Genomic DNA, 21885 nt, shown 5'->3' with positions numbered 1-21885 from the left:
GCCCAGCTGCTGAGTCCTCAAAGCGACAAGTCGTGGAAATCTGCGAAGATTCCCTTGCGCAGCAGGAGGAAATGGAGCAGATGGTGGAGGAACTCGTGTCTGAACCTGAGGTCATCGACTTCACAACAGACATCCAGGTGGCTACAATCCTGGAACAATTTTTGTCAGAGGGCCTGCTGGATCTTTCGGACCCGCCAGGAGAGGAGGATCCGCCCGACCGGACTGGTAACTAAGGTGTATCGTTTGCACTAACCTTCTTTATTCTCCCCCATGGCTGCTAAACTTAACATCTTTAGCCTCAATGTGAGGAGTGTTAGAGATAGGACTAGATGTCAGATGGTGCTAACTTTTCTTTCCAAGCAGTCGAGTGATGTATTTATGCTGCAGGAATGTACTCTCCCCTCTTCCAGGTCATACCATCATCTGGCCAGGCAGTGGACCCATGGCCCGTCCTACTGGTCTGGTGGGGGCGACTGTAAGTCTGCAGGGGTTGCCATCCTGATTAGGGGAAGCGTATTTACTGTTGACTCTGTCCAGGAGCTCGCCTGCGGCCGCTTGTTGGTCGTAGACGGTTCCTGGGCAGGAGAGCCGATTAGGCTCATCAACGTGTACGCTCCCCCTATGAAGGCTGAGCGCCTGGAACTATTCCAGACCCTGCGGACCCAGCTCGCCACCACTAGGGCAGTGGTGATGGCCGGGGACTTCAACTGCCCCATCGAAGAGGATGGACGAAGTTCCGGCACTTCAATCAAACTGGATGTCAGTTCCAAACTGCTTATCGAGATGGTAACCGAAGCATCCTTGCAGGACGTTGTGGGCTCCATGGGGATTGGCTCTGTGAACTATTCATGGAGCCGACCCGATGGCTCACTTCGTTCTCGGATTGACTTTGTGTTCACCTCCCGGGCAGTCAAGCAGCATGGGCACTCCATGGTCCCCTGCTTCTTCTCTGACCACAGGGCCATTCTCTTCCAGGGTGCCATCGGCCACGGTTTTCCTCCCGGCCCTGGCTCCTGGAAGCTGAATTGTGCCCTGCTGGAAAGAGAGGAGGTACTGGCGGAACTTAGAGACGCCTATATTGTTTGGAGGAATGATAAAGTTTTCTTTGACAAAACCTGTGACTGGTGGGAATATGTTAAAGTTGAATTTCGTTGTTTCTTTCAGGCAAAAAGTCGTCAACAGGCGTGTGAGAGGAAGAGAGACTTCAGAGAGATGCAGCGTCAGCTGCGATCCCTGCAAGACCTCCTTCAATGCGGCTGGGACGTCAGGAAGGAGCTGGAGGAAGCCAAAAAGGGCCTGAAAAGGCACTTTGAGGAGGAATCCAAGCGAATTGTCTTTCGTTCCAAGGTGGAGAACCTGGAGAAGGGTGAGAAATGTAACTCGTTCTTTTTCAGGAAACTCCATGCCGGCCACACGCCCCTGAAGGAACTTCGAGATGAGACCGGAAACATGCATTCTGGGAAGAAGGAGGTGATGGGAGTCGTCACAGACTACTACCGAAGCCTCTACTCCCGGAAAACCACTGACCCCGAAGCCGCCGATAAATTCCTGTCAGGTATCACTAATCATCTTGATCCTGCAGGTACGGAGGCTATGGATGTACCCCTGACGGTGGAGGAACTGCTCTCTGCCGCTAAATCCTTCAGACCCGGCAGGACCCCGGGCAGTGATGGTCTCCCAGCAGAGCTCTATGTAGCGCTGGGGGACTTGATCAGTCCGGACCTGCTGGAGCTCTATGAGGAGATGGTGGTGGAGGGTAGAATGCCACCGTCCTTGAGAGAAGGCATGATCACGATCTTGTATAAGCGGAAGGGGGAGAGATGTGACCTGAAAAACTGGCGTCCCATCTCTCTCCTGAACGTGGACTACAAGATCCTCGCCAAAGTATTGGCCAACAGACTGAAGGTTGTCATCGGACAGATCATCGGATCGGACCAAACCTGCGGCATTCCTGGCCGTAGGGTGGCCGACAGTCTTGCCCTGGTGAGGGACACGGTGCATTACATGCAAAGCCGCCGTACACACGCGGCCCTGGTCAGTCTGGATCAGGAGAAGGCTTTTGACCGGGTCTCTCACGAATTCATGGGTAAGGCTCTGCGTAGGCTGCGGCTTGGCAGGTTGTTCTGTTTGTATGTTAACCTGATGTATTGCGACATTTACAGCTCGGTGCTGGTGAACGGCTGGAAGACTGACCCCTTTCCTGTATCGTCGGGGGTTAGACAAGGCTGTCCTCTTTCACCTCTCCTTTTTGTTTGTGTTATAGAGCTCTTCGCAGAGGCTATCCGGCAGAATGGAGAGATCAGAGGGATCACCGCACCAGGTCCAGGACACTTCGAGGTCAAATGCTCGCTGTACATGGACGACGTGACCGTCTTCTGCGCTGACCAGAGTTCGGTGACTGCACTCGTCCAGACCTGTGAGGAGTTCGGACGCGCTTCAGGGGCAAAAGTCAACTGCGGGAAGTCGGAAGCCATGCTCTTCGGAAAGTGGTACCTGCCTTCTCCTGCCTCCTTCCCGTTTACTATCAAGCCGGACTTCATCAAAATTCTGGGAGTCTGGTTCGGTAAGGAAGGTGCAGCCCTAAAGTCGTGGGAAGAACGCTTGGCCAAAGTCAACCAAAGGATCGGACTGTGGAGCCTCAGACAACTCACTATTGAGGGCAAAGCAATGGTCCTGCGTAACGAAGTCTTGCCTGTGCTACAATACACTGCACAGGCATGGCCCCCTCTTGCCACCGTCTCGAGGGCCATTACCAGGACTGTGTTTCGCTTCATCTGGGGCTCGAAAATGGACAGAGTAAAGCGGACTGTTATGTACAAGGAGCCCCGCAAAGGTGGGAAGGGTATACCCGACATTCCCACTCTGCTGCGGATCGCTTTTGTATGTGACTGTGTTCGTAGGACTCTGAGGACAGCAAACGGCTCTGCGGGCAAGGCCATGTCCCGCTACTTCCTCCTTCCCCTCTGGCGAGGTTTTGGCTGGGACAAGTGGGACAGCTCCTTCCCTTACAACTGGCACGCTCCCTGGTTCTACGGAGATGTCGTCCGGTTCGTGAGGGAGCATCAACTGGAGGGTCTTAAGCCCGACTTGTGGAAACCTAAGACGATCCACAAGCACATCAGAGCAAAGGACTCACTGGAGTCTGTTCCAGGGCTTCATGCCGACACGTTGGAGACTGTTTGGACTAACGTGTCATCTGGCAGGTTGACCAACGGGCACAAGGACATTTCATGGATGGCCATCCAGGGAGGACTGCCTCTTAGGTCATTCATGCATGCCCGCAACCTGTGCAAGACCCGGTACTGCCCCAGGTGCCCCTTCACGGAGGAAACATCTTTGCACATTTTCTGGCAGTGCCCCTTTGCACAGGGTCTGTTGAAAGCCTTGGAACACGAACTCAAGGACTCAGTTCCCAGGAACAGACTGTCGTACCGCTCGGTACTTTATGGACTATTTCCTGGGAATACCACGGATGGAGCAATCCAGGAAGCCTGGCGCCTTATGAACTGTTTTAAGGACGCTATATGGTTCGCCAGGAATCGTCTGATTTTGCGGAGAGAGAGTGTGTCCGTCCAGGACTGCCGCAGGCTGATCCACAGCCTGCTCAGAGACTATTCCACCTGGGACAGCCCGGACGTCGATGAGGAAGAGGACTGATACTCCCCTTCCCCCCACTCTCCCTTCTTGTGTGTTGTCTTTCAATAAAGCTTCGGGCCTGTGATTTCCCGCTTCCCTATCCCCTCCTACCCACTCCCCTATCCCATCACTTGTCTGTAATGCTTTGTTGTTTGGCTTTAGTGAATGCAAGAATGTTAGTGTAGCATGTGGTGTAATGTATAGCATAGGCTAGCCTGTACTGTGTATTATACTGTCATGTTATGTTTGACGACTGTTATTATTTATTATTTGCTGCTTCATGGCTCGCGCTGCGTCGCAGTAATGTTTGTATGATGACGATTGATTGTCAATAAAGCATTTTTCAATCAAAAAAAAAAAAAAAAAAAAATCTGTTCTTATCAGTTTAATATCTGATACGTCCCCTATCTGGGGACCATATATTAAATGGATTTTTAGAACAGGGAGATGGAAATAGAGCTTGCTCTGTCCACTCCACGCATTGACCTGGTATTGCAGTATTTCCAGGACCGGTGCACCCTTCCCTTATGTGTTGACTAAAATCAGATTCCAAAAGTGCTATTTGTGTTTGCTATTGTTTTTGTCTTTCTGATGGGATCTCCCCTTTTAATCCCATTATTTCAACACCTGTTGGACAATGCATTTGTACAGTCATGTGTGATAATGAGCTCATTTATTAAATGCAATTAATTAATACATTGCCACCTCTTGGTGTGTGTGTGTGTGTGTGTGTGTGTGTGTGTGTGTGTGTGTGTGTGTGTGTGTGTGTGTGTGTGTGTGTGTGTGTGTGTGTGTGTGTGTGTGTGTGTGTGTGTGTGTGTGTGTGTGTGTGTGTGTGTGTGTGTGTGTGTGTGTGTGTGTGTGTGTGTGTGTGTGTGTGTGTGTGTGTGTGTGTGTGTGTGTGTGTGTGTGTGTGTGTGTGTGTGTGTGTGTGTGTGTGTGTGTGTGTGTGTGTGTGTGTGTGTGTGTGTGTGTGTGTGTGTGTGTGTGTGTGTGTGTGTGTGTGTGTGTGTGTGTGTGTGTGTGTGTGTGTGTGTGTGTGTGTGTGTGTGTGTGTGTGTGTGTGTGTGTGTGTGTGTGTGTGTGTGTGTGTGTGTGTGTGTGTGTGTGTGTGTGTGTGTGTCTTCTGTGTTTCTGTGTTTCCGGCATTTCACATTGGAACAGCTCATTCACCTTCCTTGTCTTCTCTCCGCCCTCCCTCCTAGGTAAGTTAAAGAGCTGCACCTGAGCCAGCCACTGATTGATGCAGCAACACAGTCAACTAGTGGAGTGGAGTGGAGTAGGGGAACAGCAAACAGCCATTAAAGCAGCCAGCCGCCTACCCGCCACAATGGACCTACCTGTGTACACTAGATGGATGTGATGGAATGTACTGCCGTCCCAACATTTCCAAGAAGAAGTAAGAATTGCAGTTGCAACAAACCCTTGCTTGCCTACAAAGAGAGCAGCAATTTGGATTTGTTACTATGTTACCTAGAAGAATAAAATAACAAACTGTGCAAGGATGGAGGTTGTAGGAGCAAGGAGAACAAGTTGTCTGTAAAGTTGGTGGATGCCTATTTTCCATTTTGCAGTCCCTTGTCTCCCTCTTGTGGCCTCCTGGAGGCAACTAGCTGTGCAAAAAAAAGACAGCCTGGCGGCCGGCTGTTGCAGTGTTGCCCTCTCAGGCAACACTGAGTGACTGACTGAGCCGCACCGTCTTATATAAAGTTCAGACGGAACTTTGCACGTGTCATAGTGGAGCCCTCAGGATTCCAGAGCCAGCTTTCTGACATCATAATGGGGCCTGCCTCAGAGATAGATAAAAGCCTGGGCCCAGGCAGTGTTGGTCAGTGCTGCTCAGCAGGCAGCACCGGACTGGACTGGATTAAAGCTGATACAAGGTGTGAAGGAACAAGGGGTGGCTGTGGGCATGCACTTGCTGCCGCTGCCAGTGTTTATCTGCATGGCAGCAGGGCATTTGGGCGTTGCCAGGAAGGCGTTTTTATGTAGATTCCTCCTCTTTCAGCACTGCATTGTGGTGCAAGCAAAAGAAGCAAATCCTGTCTGGCTTCCTCTCCGGCCTTTATTCACCTCCCTCCCGCTTAGTAGCTGTAAATGTGTGTGAGCCTGCAGGGCCCCATGGAATTGCCTAGGAGTAGGCTGAATCAATCGCTGCAAGGGGTGAACAGCAGTATGGGACAGGCTCGGTCAACGGCCGGCCCATTCGGGTTATCGCTTCTCGGCCTTTTGGCTAAGATCAAGTGTAGTATCTGTTCTTATCAGTCCTTGTAAGGATAGATAGCTCGGAGAACCACTGGGGGCTATAAACACTAGCTTAGCGATCCAAGAGCGTTCCAGACGAAGCCGGCGACGAACTGCGGAGAAGAACCAGCGAAGACGACGATCCAGAAGGGAGAAGCCGCCATCGAGGAAGAAGCTCCGGGAGATCGCTGCCGGGAAGAAGAAGGAGAACTTCGGAGAAGAGCCGCTGCTGAAGGGGATCTTCGAAGAAGCTCGGCCGCAGAAGAAGAAGCTCGACGAGGAACCGCTGCGGAAGAAATTTCGTGGAAGAACCTCGGCCAGCAAGGAGAAGATTTGCATAGCTCCGCCCCCTTCGGGAAAGAGCTATCGAAGATCCTCCCCAAGCGACAGGAACAGCTGGAAGAAGCCATGGCCTCAACCAGCAACCCTGCCACCCAGAAGGAGAAGGCAGATGGACCAGGTGAGCAGGCCCAGGCCAGGACATCTCCTCCTGAAGCCTCCTCAAGCCAACAGGCCACCAGGAAGCCGAACCAGGCTGCTCCAACCCTGGAGCCCTGGATGAAGCAGACGGTGGCCCTGAAGCTCAAGGAGGTGGACGGGAGAGTGCCGGACATGACGGAAGAAGTGTTCTGCCAGAAGATGCTCCTGGATCAGGGCTTCGCTAAGCCGGAGACCATCAGTATCCAGGCCTTCATGACCGGGATGTTCTTCGTGACCTTCGCTTCGATCAACATCTGCAGAAGGTACTGGGAGATGGTGAAAGCGGCGAGGCCTGAATCCCCTTTCTCTCGCTTTGTGGGCAACTGCCCTGTCCAAAGAGAGGAAAGGCGGGTGACGGTCTCAATGCGGAACCCACACACCCCCGGCAAAGACATCACCACGCTCCTGAAGCGGTTCTGCACAGTGGTGAGGGAACCCACCCACATCCTGAACGGACTCGGCTTCTGGACTGGCAAGTGGTCGGTAATCGTCCGACTGAACAAGGATTCGAGCGCGGAAGACGGCCTCCAGCACCTGCCCCAGTCATTCTCGCTGGGCAACTCCTACGGCCTCATCTACTACCCGGACATGCCGCAGATCTGCAGGAGATGCAGCAAGAAGGGTCATTCGGTGAAGGACTGCAAGGAGGACGCCTGCAAGAACTGCCGGGTAACAGGACACGAGACCAAAGACTGCCCGAAACGGACAATGTGCAACCTCTGCGGACAAGCAGCCCACTCTTACAAGGACTGCCCGAAGAGGGATCGATCCTGGGCAACTGTAGCAGCGAAAGCTCCAGCCAGAGGGAACCCCGCCCCAGCCAGAGCTCCAGCGGCACAGAAGACCGGGAAAAAGAAGGATGGTAAGAAGACGACAGTCCCTCCCCCCCCTCTCCCGGCCCTCCCTCGCCCTACCCTTCCCACCCTCCCTCGCCCGGCCCTCCCCACCCCCCCGTCCCCAACCCCTGTCACCCCCACTGAGGCTCTCACCTTCTCCTACCCACCCATCTCAGTGGTCCTGTCACCTGCACCTCTCCCAACCCAGCCTCCCTTCTCCCCAGCTCCAGCAGCACTAACATCTTCCCCTCCAGCTGCTGGAGTCCTCTCCCTGGAGGATTTTCCCCCTCTTGTCTCCTCAGGTGCCATCCAGAGGAAGAGAAAGGTGAGGGACAGCCCAGCTGCTGAGTCCTCAAAGAGACAAGTCGTGGAAATCTGCGAAGATTCCCTTGCGCAGCAGGAGGAAATGGAGCAGATGGTGGAGGAACTCGTGTCTGAACCTGAGGTCATCGACTTCACAACAGACATCCAGGTGGCTACAATCCTGGAACAATTTTTGTCAGAGGGCCTGCTGGATCTTCCGGACCCGCCAGGCTCCAGAGAGGAGGATCCGCCCGACCGGACTGGTAACTAAGGTGTATCGTTTGCACTAACCTTCTTTATTCTCCCCCATGGCTGCTAAACTTAACATCTTTAGCCTCAATGTGAGGAGTGTTAGAGATAGGACTAGATGTCAGATGGTGCTAACTTTTCTTTCCAAGCAGTCGAGTGATGTATTTATGCTCCAGGAATGTACTCTCCCCTCTTCCAGGTCATACCATCATCTGGCCAGGCAGTGGACCCATGGCCCGTCCTACTGGTCTGGTGGGGGCGACTGTAAGTCTGCAGGGGTTGCCATCCTGATTAGGGGAAGCGTATTTACTGTTGACTCTGTCCAGGAGCTCGTCTGCGGCCGCTTGTTGGTCGTAGACGGTTCCTGGGCGGGAGAGCCGATTAGGCTCATCAACGTGTACGCTCCCCCTATGAAGGCTGAGCGCCTGGAACTATTCCAGACCCTGCGGACCCAGCTCGCCACCACTAGGGCAGTGGTGATGGCCGGGGACTTCAACTGCCCCATCGAAGAGGATGGACGAAGTTCCGGCACTTCAATCAAGCTGGATGTCAGTTCCAAACTGCTTATCGAGATGGTAACCGAAGCATCCTTGCAGGACGTTGTGGGCTCCATGGGGATCGGCTCTGTGAACTATTCATGGAGCCGACCCGATGGCTCACTTCGTTCTCGGATTGACTTTGTGTTCACCTCCCGGGCAGTCAAGCAGCATGGGCACTCCATGGTCCCCTGCTTCTTCTCTGACCACAGGGCCATTCTCTTCCAGGGTGCCATCGGCCACGGTTTTCCTCCCGGCCCTGGCTCCTGGAAGCTGAATTGTGCCCTGCTGGAAAGAGAAGAGGTACTGGCGGAACTTAGAGACGCCTATATTGTTTGGAGGAATGATAAAGTTTTCTTTGACAAAACCTGTGACTGGTGGGAATATGTTAAAGTTGAATTTCGTTGTTTCTTTCAGGCAAAAAGTCGTCAACAGGCGTGTGAGAGGAAGAGAGACTTCAGAGAGATGCAGCGTCAGCTGCGATCCCTGCAAGACCTCCTTCAATGCGGCTGGGACGTCAGGAAGGAGCTGGAGGAAGCCAAAAAGGGCCTGAAAAGGCACTTTGAGGAGGAATCCAAGCGAATTGTCTTTCGTTCCAAGGTGGAGAACCTGGAGAAGGGTGAGAAATGTAACTCGTTCTTTTTCAGGAAACTCCATGCCGGCCACACGCCCCTGAAGGAACTCCGAGATGAGACCGGAAACATGCATTCTGGGAAGAAGGAGGTGATGGGAGTCGTCACAGACTACTACCGAAGCCTCTACTCCCGGAAAACCACTGACCCCGAAGCCGCCGATAAATTCCTGTCAGGTATCACTAATCATCTTGATCCTGCAGGTACGGAGGCTATGGACGTACCCCTGACGGTGGAGGAACTGCTCTCTGCCGCTAAATCCTTCAGACCCGGCAGGACCCCGGGCAGTGATGGTCTCCCAGCAGAGCTCTATGTAGCGCTGGGGGACTTGATCTGTCCGGACCTGCTGGAGCTCTATGAGGAGATGGTGGTGGAGGGTAGAATGCCACCGTCCTTGAGAGAAGGCATGATCACGATCTTGTATAAGCGGAAGGGGGAGAGATGTGACCTGAAAAACTGGCGTCCCATCTCTCTCCTGAACGTGGACTACAAGATCCTCGCCAAAGTATTGACCAACAGACTGAAGGTTGTCATCGGACAGATCATCGGATCGGACCAAACCTGCGGCATTCCTGGCCGTAGGGTGGCCGACAGTCTTGCCCTGGTGAGGGACACGGTGCATTACATGCAAAGCCGCCGTACACACGCGGCCCTGGTCAGTCTGGATCAGGAGAAGGCTTTTGACCGGGTCTCTCACGAATTCATGGGTAAGGCTCTGCGTAGGCTGCGGCTTGGCAGGTTGTTCTGTTTGTATGTTAACCTGATGTATTGCGACATTTACAGCTCGGTGCTGGTGAACGGCTGGAAGACTGACCCCTTTCCTGTATCGTCGGGGGTTAGACAAGGCTGTCCTCTTTCACCTCTCCTTTTTGTTTGTGTTATAGAGCTCTTCGCAGAGGCTATCCGGCAGAATGGAGAGATCAGAGGGATCACCGCACCAGGTCCAGGACACTTCGAGGTCAAATGCTCGCTGTACATGGACGACGTGACCGTCTTCTGCGCTGACCAGAGTTCGGTGACTGCACTCGTCCAGACCTGTGAGGAGTTCGGACGCGCTTCAGGGGCAAAAGTCAACTGCGGGAAGTCGGAAGCCATGCTCTTCGGAAAGTGGTACCTGCCTTCTCCTGCCTCCTTCCCGTTTACTATCAAGCCGGACTTCATCAAAATTCTGGGAGTCTGGTTCGGTAAGGAAGGTGCAGCCCTAAAGTCGTGGGAAGAACGCTTGGCCAAAGTCAACCAAAGGATCGGACTGTGGAGCCTCAGACAACTCACTATTGAGGGCAAAGCAATGGTCCTGCGTAACGAAGTCTTGCCTGTGCTACAATACACTGCACAGGCATGGCCCCCTCTTGCAACGGTCTCGAGGGCCATTACCAGGACTGTGTTTCGCTTCATCTGGGGCTCGAAAATGGACAGAGTAAAGCGGACTGTTATGTACAAGGAGCCCCGCAAAGGTGGGAAGGGTATACCCGACATTCCCACTCTGCTGCGGATCGCTTTTGTATGTGACTGTGTTCGTAGGACTCTGAGGACAGCAAACGGCTCTGCGGGCAAGGCCATGTCCCGCTACTTCCTCCTTCCCCTCTGGCGAGGTTTTGGCTGGGATAAGTGGGACAGCTCCTTCCCTTACAACTGGCACGCTCCCTGGTTCTACGGAGATGTCGTCCGGTTTGTGAGGGAGCATCAACTGGAGGGTCTTAAGCCCGACTTGTGGAAACCTAAGACGATCCACAAGCACATCAGAGCAAAGGACTCACTGGAGTTTGTTCCAGGGCTTCATGCCGACACGTTGGAGACTGTTTGGACTAACGTGTCATCTGGCAGGTTGACCAACGGGCACAAGGACATTTCATGGATGGCCATCCAGGGAGGACTGCCTCTTAGGTCATTCATGCATGCCCGCAACCTGTGCAAGACCCGGTACTGCCCCAGGTGCCCCTTCACGGAGGAAACATCTTTGCACATTTTCTGGCAGTGCCCCTTTGCACAGGGTCTGTTGAAAGCCTTGGAACACGAACTCAAGGACTCAGTTCCCAGGAACAGACTGTCGTACCGCTCGGTACTTTATGGACTATTTCCTGGGAATACCACGGATGGAGCAATCCAGGAAGCCTGGCGCCTTATGAACTGTTTTAAGGACGCTATATGGTTCGCCAGGAATCGTCTGATTTTGCGGAGAGAGAGTGTGTCCGTCCAGGACTGCCGCAGGCTGATCCACAGCCTGCTCAGAGACTATTCCACCTGGGACAGCCCGGACGTCGATGAGGAAGAGGACTGATACTCCCCTTCCCCCCACTCTCCCTTCTTGTGTGTTGTCTTTCAATAAAGCTTCGGGCCTGTGATTTCCCGCTTCCCTATCCCCTCCTACCCACTCCCCTATCCCATCACTTGTCTGTAATGCTTTGTTGTTTGGCTTTAGTGAATGCAAGAATGTTAGTGTAGCATGTGGTGTAATGTATAGCATAGGCTAGCCTGTACTGTGTATTATACTGTCATGTTATGTTTGACGACTGTTATTATTTATTATTTGCTGCTTCATGGCTCGCGCTGCGTCGCAGTAATGTTTGTATGATGACGATTGATTGTCAATAAAGCATTTTTCAATCAAAAAATCTGTTCTTATCAGTTTAATATCTGATACGTCCCCTATCTGGGGACCATATATTAAATGGATTTTTAGAACAGGGAGATGGAAATAGAGCTTGCTCTGTCCACTCCACGCATTGACCTGGTATTGCAGTATTTCCAGGACCGGTGCACCCTTCCCTTATGTGTTGACTAAAATCAGATTCCAAAAGTGCTATTTGTGTTTGCTATTGTTTTTGTCTTTCTGATGGGATCTCCCCTTTTAATCCCATTATTTCAACACCTGTTGGACAATGCATTTGTACAGTCATGTGTGATAATGAGCTCATTTATTAAATGCAATTAATTAATACATTGCCACCTCTTGTTGTGTGTGTGTGTGTGTGTGTGTGTGTGTGTGTGTGTGTGTGTGTGTGTGTGTGTGTGTGTGTGTGTGTGTGTGTGTGTGTGTGTGTGTGTGTGTGTGTGTGTGTGTGTGTGTGTGTGTGTGTGTGTGTGTGTGTGTGTGTGTGTGTGTGTGTGTGTGTGTGTGTGTGTGTGTGTGTGTGTGTGTGTGTGTGTGTGTGTGTGTGTGTGTGTGTGTGTGTGTGTGTGTGTGTGTGTGTGTGTGTGTGTGTGTGTGTGTGTGTGTGTCTTCTGTGTTTCCGGCATTTCACATTGGAACAGCTCATTCACCTTCCTTGTCTTCTCTCCGCCCTCCCTCCTAGGTAAGTTAAAGAGCTGCACCTGAGCCAGCCACTGATTGATGCAGCAACACAGTCAACTAGTGGAGTGGAGTGGAGTAGGGGAACAGCAAACAGCCATTAAAGCAGCCAGCCGCCTACCCGCCACAATGGACCTACCTGTGTACACTAGATGGATGTGATGGAATGTACTGCCGTCCCAACATTTCCAAGAAGAAGTAAGAATTGCAGTTGCAACAAACCCTTGCTTGCCTACAAAGAGAGCAGCAATTTGGATTTGTTACTATGTTACCTAGAAGAATAAAATAACAAACTGTGCAAGGATGGAGGTTGTAGGAGCAAGGAGAACAAGTTGTCTGTAAAGTTGGTGGATGCCTATTTTCCATTTTGCAGTCCCTTGTCTCCCTCTTGTGGCCTCCTGGAGGCAACTAGCTGTGCAAAAAAAAGACAGCCTGGCGGCCGGCTGTTGCAGTGTTGCCCTCTCAGGCAACACTGAGTGACTGACTGAGCCGCACCGTCTTATATAAAGTTCAGACGGAACTTTGCACGTGTCATAGTGGAGCCCTCAGGATTCCAGAGCCAGCTTTCTGACATCATAATGGGGCCTGCCTCAGAGATAGATAAAAGCCTGGGCCCAGGCAGTGTTGGTCAGTGCTGCTCAGCAGGCAGCACCGGACTGGACTGGATTAAAGCTGATACAAGGTGTGAAGGAACAAGGGGTGGCTGTGGGCATGCACTTGCTGCCGCTGCCAGTGTTTATCTGCATGGCAGCAGGGCATTTGGGCGTTGCCAGGAAGGCGTTTTTATGTAGATTCCTCCTCTTTCAGCACTGCATTGTGGTGCAAGCAAAAGAAGCAAATCCTGTCTGGCTTCCTCTCCGGCCTTTATTCACCTCCCTCCCGCTTAGTAGCTGTAAATGTGTGTGAGCCTGCAGGGCCCCATGGAATTGCCTAGGAGTAGGCTGAATCAATCGCTGCAAGGGGTGAACAGCAGTATGGGACAGGCTCGGTCAACGGCCGGCCCATTCGGGTTATCGCTTCTCGGCCTTCTGGCTAAGCTCAAGTGGTTTAGCTAGGGGGACCTTGGGAGTACGCTCTTCCTTCGGCCTTGTGGCATCGGCAGCTTGCTGTCTTAAGCCACCTGCTGCTATAGGGGGAAGACTACGAACAAGACCGAAAAGGCGATCGATCATCATGGGTGTGATCATCCGTTATATTCCAGCCGGCGAAGCGCGGATTCGTTTTTCGTTTCGATTTGAAGTGGAGGAGAGCAAGGTGGATCGGTTCCAGTTACCTTACTTCGTGAGAGAAATCCTTTACAAGATCTTGTTGGTGAAGAAGGAGACCATCGTTTGCCTGAGGGATTCCAGGAAAGGAGCCTACATTTTGACCTTGGATTCTATTTCTGCCTGCCAAAATTTATTTGAGGTACTCAAGACCTGCAAAGAGAACCCGGAGCTCGATGGACTGACCGTAACCATCCTTTATTCTGGTGGGGATGTGCCTTTGGTGGTATGTATGTATAACCCTTTTGTGCCTGTGGAGGACATTGCTTTGTTTCTGAGAAAATACTGCAGTAGCATAAAATATTCGCATAAGGTCATGAACTCGGAAGATTTGTGGACTGGCAAACACAAGTTTTTTGTTAAATTGGCTGGAGATCCAGGTGGTGTTGGGGGACTGTGTCATCCACCATCAAACTTTTCCATTGGGCGTGACAAGGGATATCTCTTTTACCCAGAGATGCCTCTGTTTTGCAGGAAGTGCAAGAAATTTGGCCACACTGCAGATGGTTGTGAAAGTCCGGCTGTCTTTTGTGGTCGCTGTAATAAAGAAGGTCATCTGTCTAAGGACTGCAGCACAATGGTCTGCAATGTTTGTGGAGAAGAAGGTCATGCCTTTAAGGACTGCAGTATGCGTACATCCAGATCTTGGGCTGATCGAGTGGCTGGAAGGAGTGGCGCTGTCCAGGTTGGGCTCCCTGCTGCGGACCCAGGGGGGAGTAATCAACCTGAGCAGCCAAAACTACTTGCTGAGAAGCCAACAGTAAAAATCAAGACCGGGGTGGAGCTTGTGGGGCACTCTGCTGCTGCAGCTGAGGTGGGGAGGGCACTCCCTGCTGAGGCTGTAGCTGGTGGAAAGCCCAGATCAAGTGAGGAAGCCATGGAAGTCGCCTTAAGGGAAACAAAACGCAAGAAAGGCAAAAAAGACGGGGAGGAGCAACCCCTGGGAGTTAAAAGACCCTCAAAGATGAGTGCTGAAGAAATTGATACATGTCAGCTAATGTCAAGGCCTCTAATACCACTAATGTCAGCGTCTGATCCTTTCAATATTGAGGATTTTGTAAGTCCAGAGTCACTATTGGGCTTTATATCCGAAAGTTCGAGCTCCAGCTGATAAAATCATCTATTAGATGGCATCTTTAAAATATGCCTCACTTAATGTGAGAAGTTTGAAGAGCCCCACACGGAGGGCTGCTTTGTTTAAGTATTTGGAGTCTGTGGACTGTTCTATTTATTTTTTACAGGAATGTGCAATTGATCACAGCCCAAACTACAGTGATATCCGGAAGGACTGGACTATTGGGCCATCAGTCTGGTCTGGAGATAACATAAATAAAAATTCGGGTGTTGGGGTTTTATTTAGAGGTTCAGATATACAAATATTGTCATATTTTGAGATTGTTCCTGGGAGAGCTCTACAGGTGAATGTCAAGTATAATGGGTTAGAGATCAAGTTGATAAATGTGTATGCTTCACCTGAGAAACAAGAAAGGGCTGATTTGCTTAATGATATGCAAGTTTTTATCCCAGGGCCAACACCGATTCTAATGGCTGGTGATTTTAATTGTAATATGAGTGGTGAACAGCGTGAGAGTAGAAGTGTACATGTGAGAACGGATAAAACAGAGAAACAACTTAAAAATTTTACAATAGATTTTAATCTCTCTGATATGTGGAAGAGTTTACATCCCAATGACCCTGGATATACTTGGGAGAATAATGTCTGTAAATCTAGAATAGATTTTGTTTTAATATCAGATAGTGTTAAATTGAATAATATTTCTCTTTTATCTAATATATTCTCAGATCATAAATGTTTGTATGCACATGTCACTTTACCTGGCCTGGAGAAAGGAAGAGGAGTCTGGAAACTCAATACTACATTGCTGGAAGATATGCAAATTAAAAATGAGTTTATTCTTGTATATAAAAAATGGAGGTTGGGTCAGTCTAAATACGAGAGTATTCTGGCATGGTGGGAGGAGGTAAAGAAATGGATAAAACAGTTTTTTATTAGGAAAGGGATGCAAAAGGCCAGGGAAAAAAAACAGTGGTTTAAAGTATTGAACACAAAAATGCAGACGTATTACAGGTTAAAACAAGAGGGTCTAGAAATGGATGATGTTATTGCAATGACAAAAAGTGATATCAAGAATGCGATAAGTGCAAAAGGTAAGGAGGTGATTTTTAATGCAAAAGTGCAATGTTTAGAAAATGATGAGAAATGTTCAAGGTTTTTCTTTAAAAAAGTGGTGGAAAATAAAGGAATGATTGTCGAGATGGAAGGTAAGAAGACAAATGACGAGATTTTAGTAGAAGCGCAGAAGTTTTATCAGGATCTTTTTAATAAAAAAACAATTGACCATTCTTTTACTGAAGACCTTTTAAATGCTATGGATTTAAAACTCGAGAATTCTGATCAGGAAAGTCTATGTGAGAGTGTGAGTTTACCAGAACTGTTGAGTGTGTTTAAAAGTTTCTCTAAGGGGAAAACACCAGGCTCTGACGGATTACCCGTGGAGTTTTACTTATGCTTCTGGTCTATTTTAAAAGATGATCTTATAAGTGTTTTTAAAAACGCTCTTTCATGTAAAATTTTGCCTGCCTCCTGGCGTGATGGAGTAGTTACTCTGATTTTTAAGAAAGGTGATAGGACAAAATTGGAGAACTGGAGACCTATAACCTTATTAAATGTGGATTACAAAGTGTTAGCAAAGGTCTTAGTAAATAGGATGAAAAAAGTGATCTCCAAAGTAATTCACAGTGACCAAGTATGTGGAGTGCCAGGGAGGAAAGTAAGTGATCATCTTAATCTTATCAGAGACGTTCTATGGTATCAGAAACAATGCAAACAGAGAGTGGCGATTTTATCTTTAGATTTTCAAAAGGCCTATGATAGGGTCTCGCATGAATTTTTATTGATGGTCTTAAAAAGAATGTGCTTTCCTGATTTTATTATTGAAAGAATTGCGCTTTTATATAAAAATTGTGTTAGTCGTATTTTAGTAAATGGTTTTCTGTCTCAAGAAGTGTTTTTGCAATCGGGAGTTAAACAAGGATGCCCGCTTTCCCCGATACTTTTTATATGTACAATAGAGCCACTTTTAACCCTTTTAAGGAAAGATAAGATTATTAAAGGTGTGCCAATTCCTGGGAGTGGAGGACAAAGTGTCAAGACTATAGCCTATATGGACGATGTTAACATTTTTTGCACAAATGAATCATCCTTGAAACGTGCAATAAGGCAAACTGAATACTTTTGTGAGGGTTCTGCCTTTAGATTAAACAAAGAGAAATGTGATTGCTTTGCAATAGGGGAATGGTGCAATACGGAAGTACAAGTGCAATATAATAAGATCAAGATTTTAGGGATTATCTTTGATAGTGGAAATAATGGAGAAGAAAGTTGGTCTATAGTGAAAGAGAAAGTACAAAAGAAGATAAGTTTTTGGAAAATGAGAAAATTAACTATTGAGGGGAAGATACTTATTATGAAATCTCTGCTTTTACCTATAATGTTATATCTAAGCATTGTTTTCCCACCGAAAGAATGCACTTTAAAGTTTTTAAATAAGATTTGCTTTCATTTTATATGGAGTTCAAAAATGGATAAAATTAAAAGAGAGGTTATGTTTACGGCAAAGAAATTGGGAGGTAAAGATGTACCAAACATTAAGAGGTTTTTATATGTGAAATTCTTTTCTATGTGTTTTAATGGCCTACACGGTCATAGTTATTGGTCGTATTTTCTAAGATATGCTGCTGGTCATATTTTTAGGAAAAGAAAATGGATAACCTTGTCTTTAACATCCCCTGTTCTATATGTTCCCCCAATTCATTATGCTATTTTAGAAAGAATTATTCGTATGTATGATATTAGTGGTTTTGATGCAAATGTTTTAAGTAATACAAGAAAATTAAATTTGGAAGTTAGGAAGAACGAACAACTATCAATGGTTTTAAATTATTCTGTTGAAAAGACTCAAAAAATATGGAGAATGACCAATATGGCTTTCCTGTCAAATGAACTCAAGGACTTAGCATGGCAAATTGTACACCAATGTTTACCTACCCGGGATTTTCAACATAAGAGAAGGCTAGTTAGAACTGCAAAATGTACGAGAGCAGGATGCTTTAATGATGAGACAGTTCTACATTTATTTTGGAATTGTTTTTATGCTCAAAATGTTTGGCGTTATATTGGTTCTCTGTTGAAATTTGTATCTGATCTTAATGTTTTGAATCATGAAGTAATACTATATGGTGTTTTTAATGTCCCGACAAGTGAAAAGAGTCGAGTTCTATGGATTACTGTAAATTGTATAAAGATGGCATTGTGGAAAGTTAGAAACATCTTGCTTTTTAAACGTGATTCCATTACAGAGAAGGACTGTATTAAGTTGGCTCTTAGTGAGATGTACGTTTTTTATCTCCTGGACAAAAAAAGGTTGGGACTGAGGAAAGCAAAGAGCCTTTGGAATATTCATCTATGGAATATGTTTCTGCAAGATTAAGTTGCTTTTCTGATGTCAGGACTTTGATGTTCTTTGTTCTTATCTGTTGTTCATGTTTTGCAAAATTCTTCTGATATAATGTATTGTATTTTCTGAATAATTCAATAAAAAAGTAAAAAATCTGTTCTTATCAGTTTAATATCTGATACGTCCCCTATCTGGGGACCATATATTAAATGGATTTTTAGAACAGGGAGATGGAAATAGAGCTTGCTCTGTCCACTCCACGCATTGACCTGGTATTGCAGTATTTCCAGGACCGGTGCACCCTTCCCTTATGTGTTGACTAAAATCAGATTCCAAAAGTGCTATTTGTGTTTGCTATTGTTTTTGTCTTTCTGATGGGATCTCCCCTTTTAATCCCATTATTTCAACACCTGTTGGACAATGCATTTGTACAGTCATGTGTGATAATGAGCTCATTTATTAAATGCAATTAATTAATACATTGCCACCTCTTGGTGTGTGTGTGTGTGTGTGTGTGTGTGTGTGTGTGTGTGTGTGTGTGTGTGTGTGTGTGTGTGTGTGTGTGTGTGTGTGTGTGTGTGTGTGTGTGTGTGTGTGTGTGTGTGTGTGTGTGTGTGTGTGTGTGTGTGTGTGTGTGTGTGTGTGTGTGTGTGTGTGTGTGTGTGTGTGTGTGTGTGTGTGTGTGTGTGTGTGTGTGTGTGTGTGTGTGTGTGTGTGTGTGTGTGTGTGTGTGTGTGTGTGTGTGTGTGTGTGTGTGTGTGTGTGTGTGTGTGTGTGTGTGTGTGTGTGTGTGTGTGTGTGTGTGTGTGTGTGTGTGTGTGTGTCTTCTGTGTTTCTGTGTTTCCGGCATTTCACATTGGAACAGCTCATTCACCTTCCTTGTCTTCTCTCCGCCCTCCCTCCTAGGTAAGTTAAAGAGCTGCACCTGAGCCAGCCACTGATTGATGCAGCAACACAGTCAACTAGTGGAGTGGAGTGGAGTAGGGGAACAGCAAACAGCCATTAAAGCAGCCAGCCGCCTACCCGCCACAATGGACCTACCTGTGTACACTAGATGGATGTGATGGAATGTACTGCCGTCCCAACATTTCCAAGAAGAAGTAAGAATTGCAGTTGCAACAAACCCTTGCTTGCCTACAAAGAGAGCAGCAATTTGGATTTGTTACTATGTTACCTAGAAGAATAAAATAACAAACTGTGCAAGGATGGAGGTTGTAGGAGCAAGGAGAACAAGTTGTCTGTAAAGTTGGTGGATGCCTATTTTCCATTTTGCAGTCCCTTGTCTCCCTCTTGTGGCCTCCTGGAGGCAACTAGCTGTGCAAAAAAAAGACAGCCTGGCGGCCGGCTGTTGCAGTGTTGCCCTCTCAGGCAACACTGAGTGACTGACTGAGCCGCACCGTCTTATATAAAGTTCAGACGGAACTTTGCACGTGTCATAGTGGAGCCCTCAGGATTCCAGAGCCAGCTTTCTGACATCATAATGGGGCCTGCCTCAGAGATAGATAAAAGCCTGGGCCCAGGCAGTGTTGGTCAGTGCTGCTCAGCAGGCAGCACCGGACTGGACTGGATTAAAGCTGATACAAGGTGTGAAGGAACAAGGGGTGGCTGTGGGCATGCACTTGCTGCCGCTGCCAGTGTTTATCTGCATGGCAGCAGGGCATTTGGGCGTTGCCAGGAAGGCGTTTTTATGTAGATTCCTCCTCTTTCAGCACTGCATTGTGGTGCAAGCAAAAGAAGCAAATCCTGTCTGGCTTCCTCTCCGGCCTTTATTCACCTCCCTCCCGCTTAGTAGCTGTAAATGTGTGTGAGCCTGCAGGGCCCCATGGAATTGCCTAGGAGTAGGCTGAATCAATCGCTGCAAGGGGTGAACAGCAGTATGGGACAGGCTCGGTCAACGGCCGGCCCATTCGGGTTATCGCTTCTCGGCCTTTTGGCTAAGATCAAGTGTAGTATCTGTTCTTGTCAGTCCTTGTAAGGATAGATAGCTCGGAGAACCACTGGGGGCTATAAACACTAGCTCAGCGATCCAAGAGCGTTCCAGACGAAGCCGGCGACGAACTGCGGAGAAGAACCAGCGAAGACGACGATCCAGAAGGGAGAAGCCGCCATCGAGGAAGAAGCTCCGGGAGATCGCTGCCGGGAAGAAGAAGGAGAACTTCGGAGAAGAGCCGCTGCTGAAGGGGATCTTCGAAGAAGCTCGGCCGCAGAAGAAGAAGCTCGACGAGGAACCGCTGCGGAAGAAATTTCGTGGAAGAACCTCGGCCAGCAAGGAGAAGATTTGCATAGCTCCGCCCCCTTCGGGAAAGAGCTATCGAAGATCCTCCCCAAGCGACAGGAACAGCTGGAAGAAGCCATGGCCTCAACCAGCAACCCTGCCACCCAGAAGGAGAAGGCAGATGGACCAGGTGAGCCGGCCCAGGCCAGGACATCTCCTCCTGAAGCCTCCTCAAGCCAACAGGCCACCAGGAAGCCGAACCAGGCTGCTCCAACCCTGGAGCCCTGGATGAAGCAGACGGTGGCCCTGAAGCTCAAGGAGGTGGACGGGAGAGTGCCGGACATGACGGAAGAAGTGTTCTGCCAGAAGATGCTCCTGGATCAGGGCTTCGCTAAGCCGGAGACCATCAGTATCCAGGCCTTCATGACCGGGATGTTCTTCGTGACCTTCGCTTCGATCAACATCTGCAGAAGGTACTGGGAGATGGTGAAAGCGGCGAGGCCTGAATCCCCTTTCTATCGCTTTGTGGGCAACTGCCCTGTCCAAAGAGAGGAAAGGCGGGTGACGGTCTCAATGCGGAACCCACACACCCCCGGCAAAGACATCACCACGCTCCTGAAGCGGTTCTGCACAGTGGTGAGGGAACCCACCCACATCCTGAACGGACTCGGCTTCTGGACTGGCAAGTGGTCGGTAATCGTCCGACTGAACAAGGATTCGAGCGCGGAAGACGGCCTCCAGCACCTGCCCCAGTCATTCTCGCTGGGCAACTCCTACGGCCTCATCTACTACCCGGACATGCCGCAGATCTGCAGGAGATGCAGCAAGAAGGGTCATTCGGTGAAGGACTGCAAGGAGGACGCCTGCAAGAACTGCCGGGTAACAGGACACGAGACCAAAGACTGCCCGAAACGGACAATGTGCAACCTCTGCGGACAAGCAGCCCACTCTTACAAGGACTGCCCGAAGAGGGATCGATCCTGGGCAACTGTAGCAGCGAAAGCTCCAGCCAGAGGGAACCCCGCCCCAGCCAGAGCTCCAGCGGCACAGAAGACCGGGAAAAAGAAGGATGGTAAGAAGACGACAGTCCCTCCCCCCCCTCTCCCGGCCCTCCCTCGCCCTACCCTTCCCACCCTCCCTCGCCCGGCCCTCCCCACCCCCCCGTCCCCAACCCCTGTCACCCCCACTGAGGCTCTCACCTTCTCCTACCCACCCATCTCAGTGGTCCTGTCACCTGCACCTCTCCCAACCCAGCCTCCCTTCTCCCCAGCTCCAGCAGCACTAACATCTTCCCCTCCAGCTGCTGGAGTCCTCTCCCTGGAGGATTTTCCCCCTCTTGTCTCCTCAGGTGCCATCCAGAGGAAGAGAAAGGTGAGGGACAGCCCAGCTGCTGAGTCCTCAAAGAGACAAGTCGTGGAAATCTGCGAAGATTCCCTTGCGCAGCAGGAGGAAATGGAGCAGATGGTGGAGGAACTCGTGTCTGAACCTGAGGTCATCGACTTCACAACAGACATCCAGGTGGCTACAATCCTGGAACAATTTTTGTCAGAGGGCCTGCTGGATCTTCCGGACCCGCCAGGCTCCAGAGAGGAGGATCCGCCCGACCGGACTGGTAACTAAGGTGTATCGTTTGCACTAACCTTCTTTATTCTCCCCCATGGCTGCTAAACTTAACATCTTTAGCCTCAATGTGAGGAGTGTTAGAGATAGGACTAGATGTCA

General features: G+C 49.3%; 1 protein-coding gene, 2 non-coding genes and 3 pseudogenes across 3 annotated transcripts in view; all 6 read left to right on the top strand.

The window, feature by feature from the left end:
* Window positions 1-3969: 3969 nt before the first annotated feature.
* On the top strand, window positions 3970-4159 carry LOC142653987 (U2 spliceosomal RNA). Its single transcript, XR_012848816.1, has one exon. It is a non-coding gene; the product is annotated as a U2 spliceosomal RNA (small nuclear RNA).
* A 1690-nt stretch (window positions 4160-5849) lies between these two features.
* LOC142654511 (U2 spliceosomal RNA) lies at window positions 5850-5951 on the top strand (annotated as a pseudogene).
* Window positions 5952-6519: 568 nt separating this feature from the next.
* Window positions 6520-21885, top strand: part of LOC142652562 (uncharacterized) — a 28074-nt gene continuing 12708 nt past the window's right edge. Inside the window, exons 1-2 of the mRNA XM_075828213.1 lie at window positions 6520-7049; window positions 20649-21147. Of these exons, the coding sequence (XP_075684328.1) occupies window positions 6520-7049; window positions 20649-21147 (1029 nt within the window). The remainder of the gene's footprint in view (window positions 7050-20648; window positions 21148-21885) is intronic.
* Window positions 11507-11681, top strand: LOC142653750 (U2 spliceosomal RNA; annotated as a pseudogene).
* LOC142653718 (U2 spliceosomal RNA) lies at window positions 18064-18254 on the top strand. The gene has a single exon (XR_012848635.1). It is a non-coding gene; the product is annotated as a U2 spliceosomal RNA (small nuclear RNA).
* LOC142654552 (U2 spliceosomal RNA) lies at window positions 19863-19947 on the top strand (annotated as a pseudogene).

This window comes from Rhinoderma darwinii, chromosome 5, assembly GCF_050947455.1.
Source record: "Rhinoderma darwinii isolate aRhiDar2 chromosome 5, aRhiDar2.hap1, whole genome shotgun sequence".
NCBI lineage: Eukaryota > Metazoa > Chordata > Amphibia > Anura > Rhinodermatidae > Rhinoderma > Rhinoderma darwinii.
This window is presented reverse-complemented; position numbering and strand designations above follow the sequence as displayed.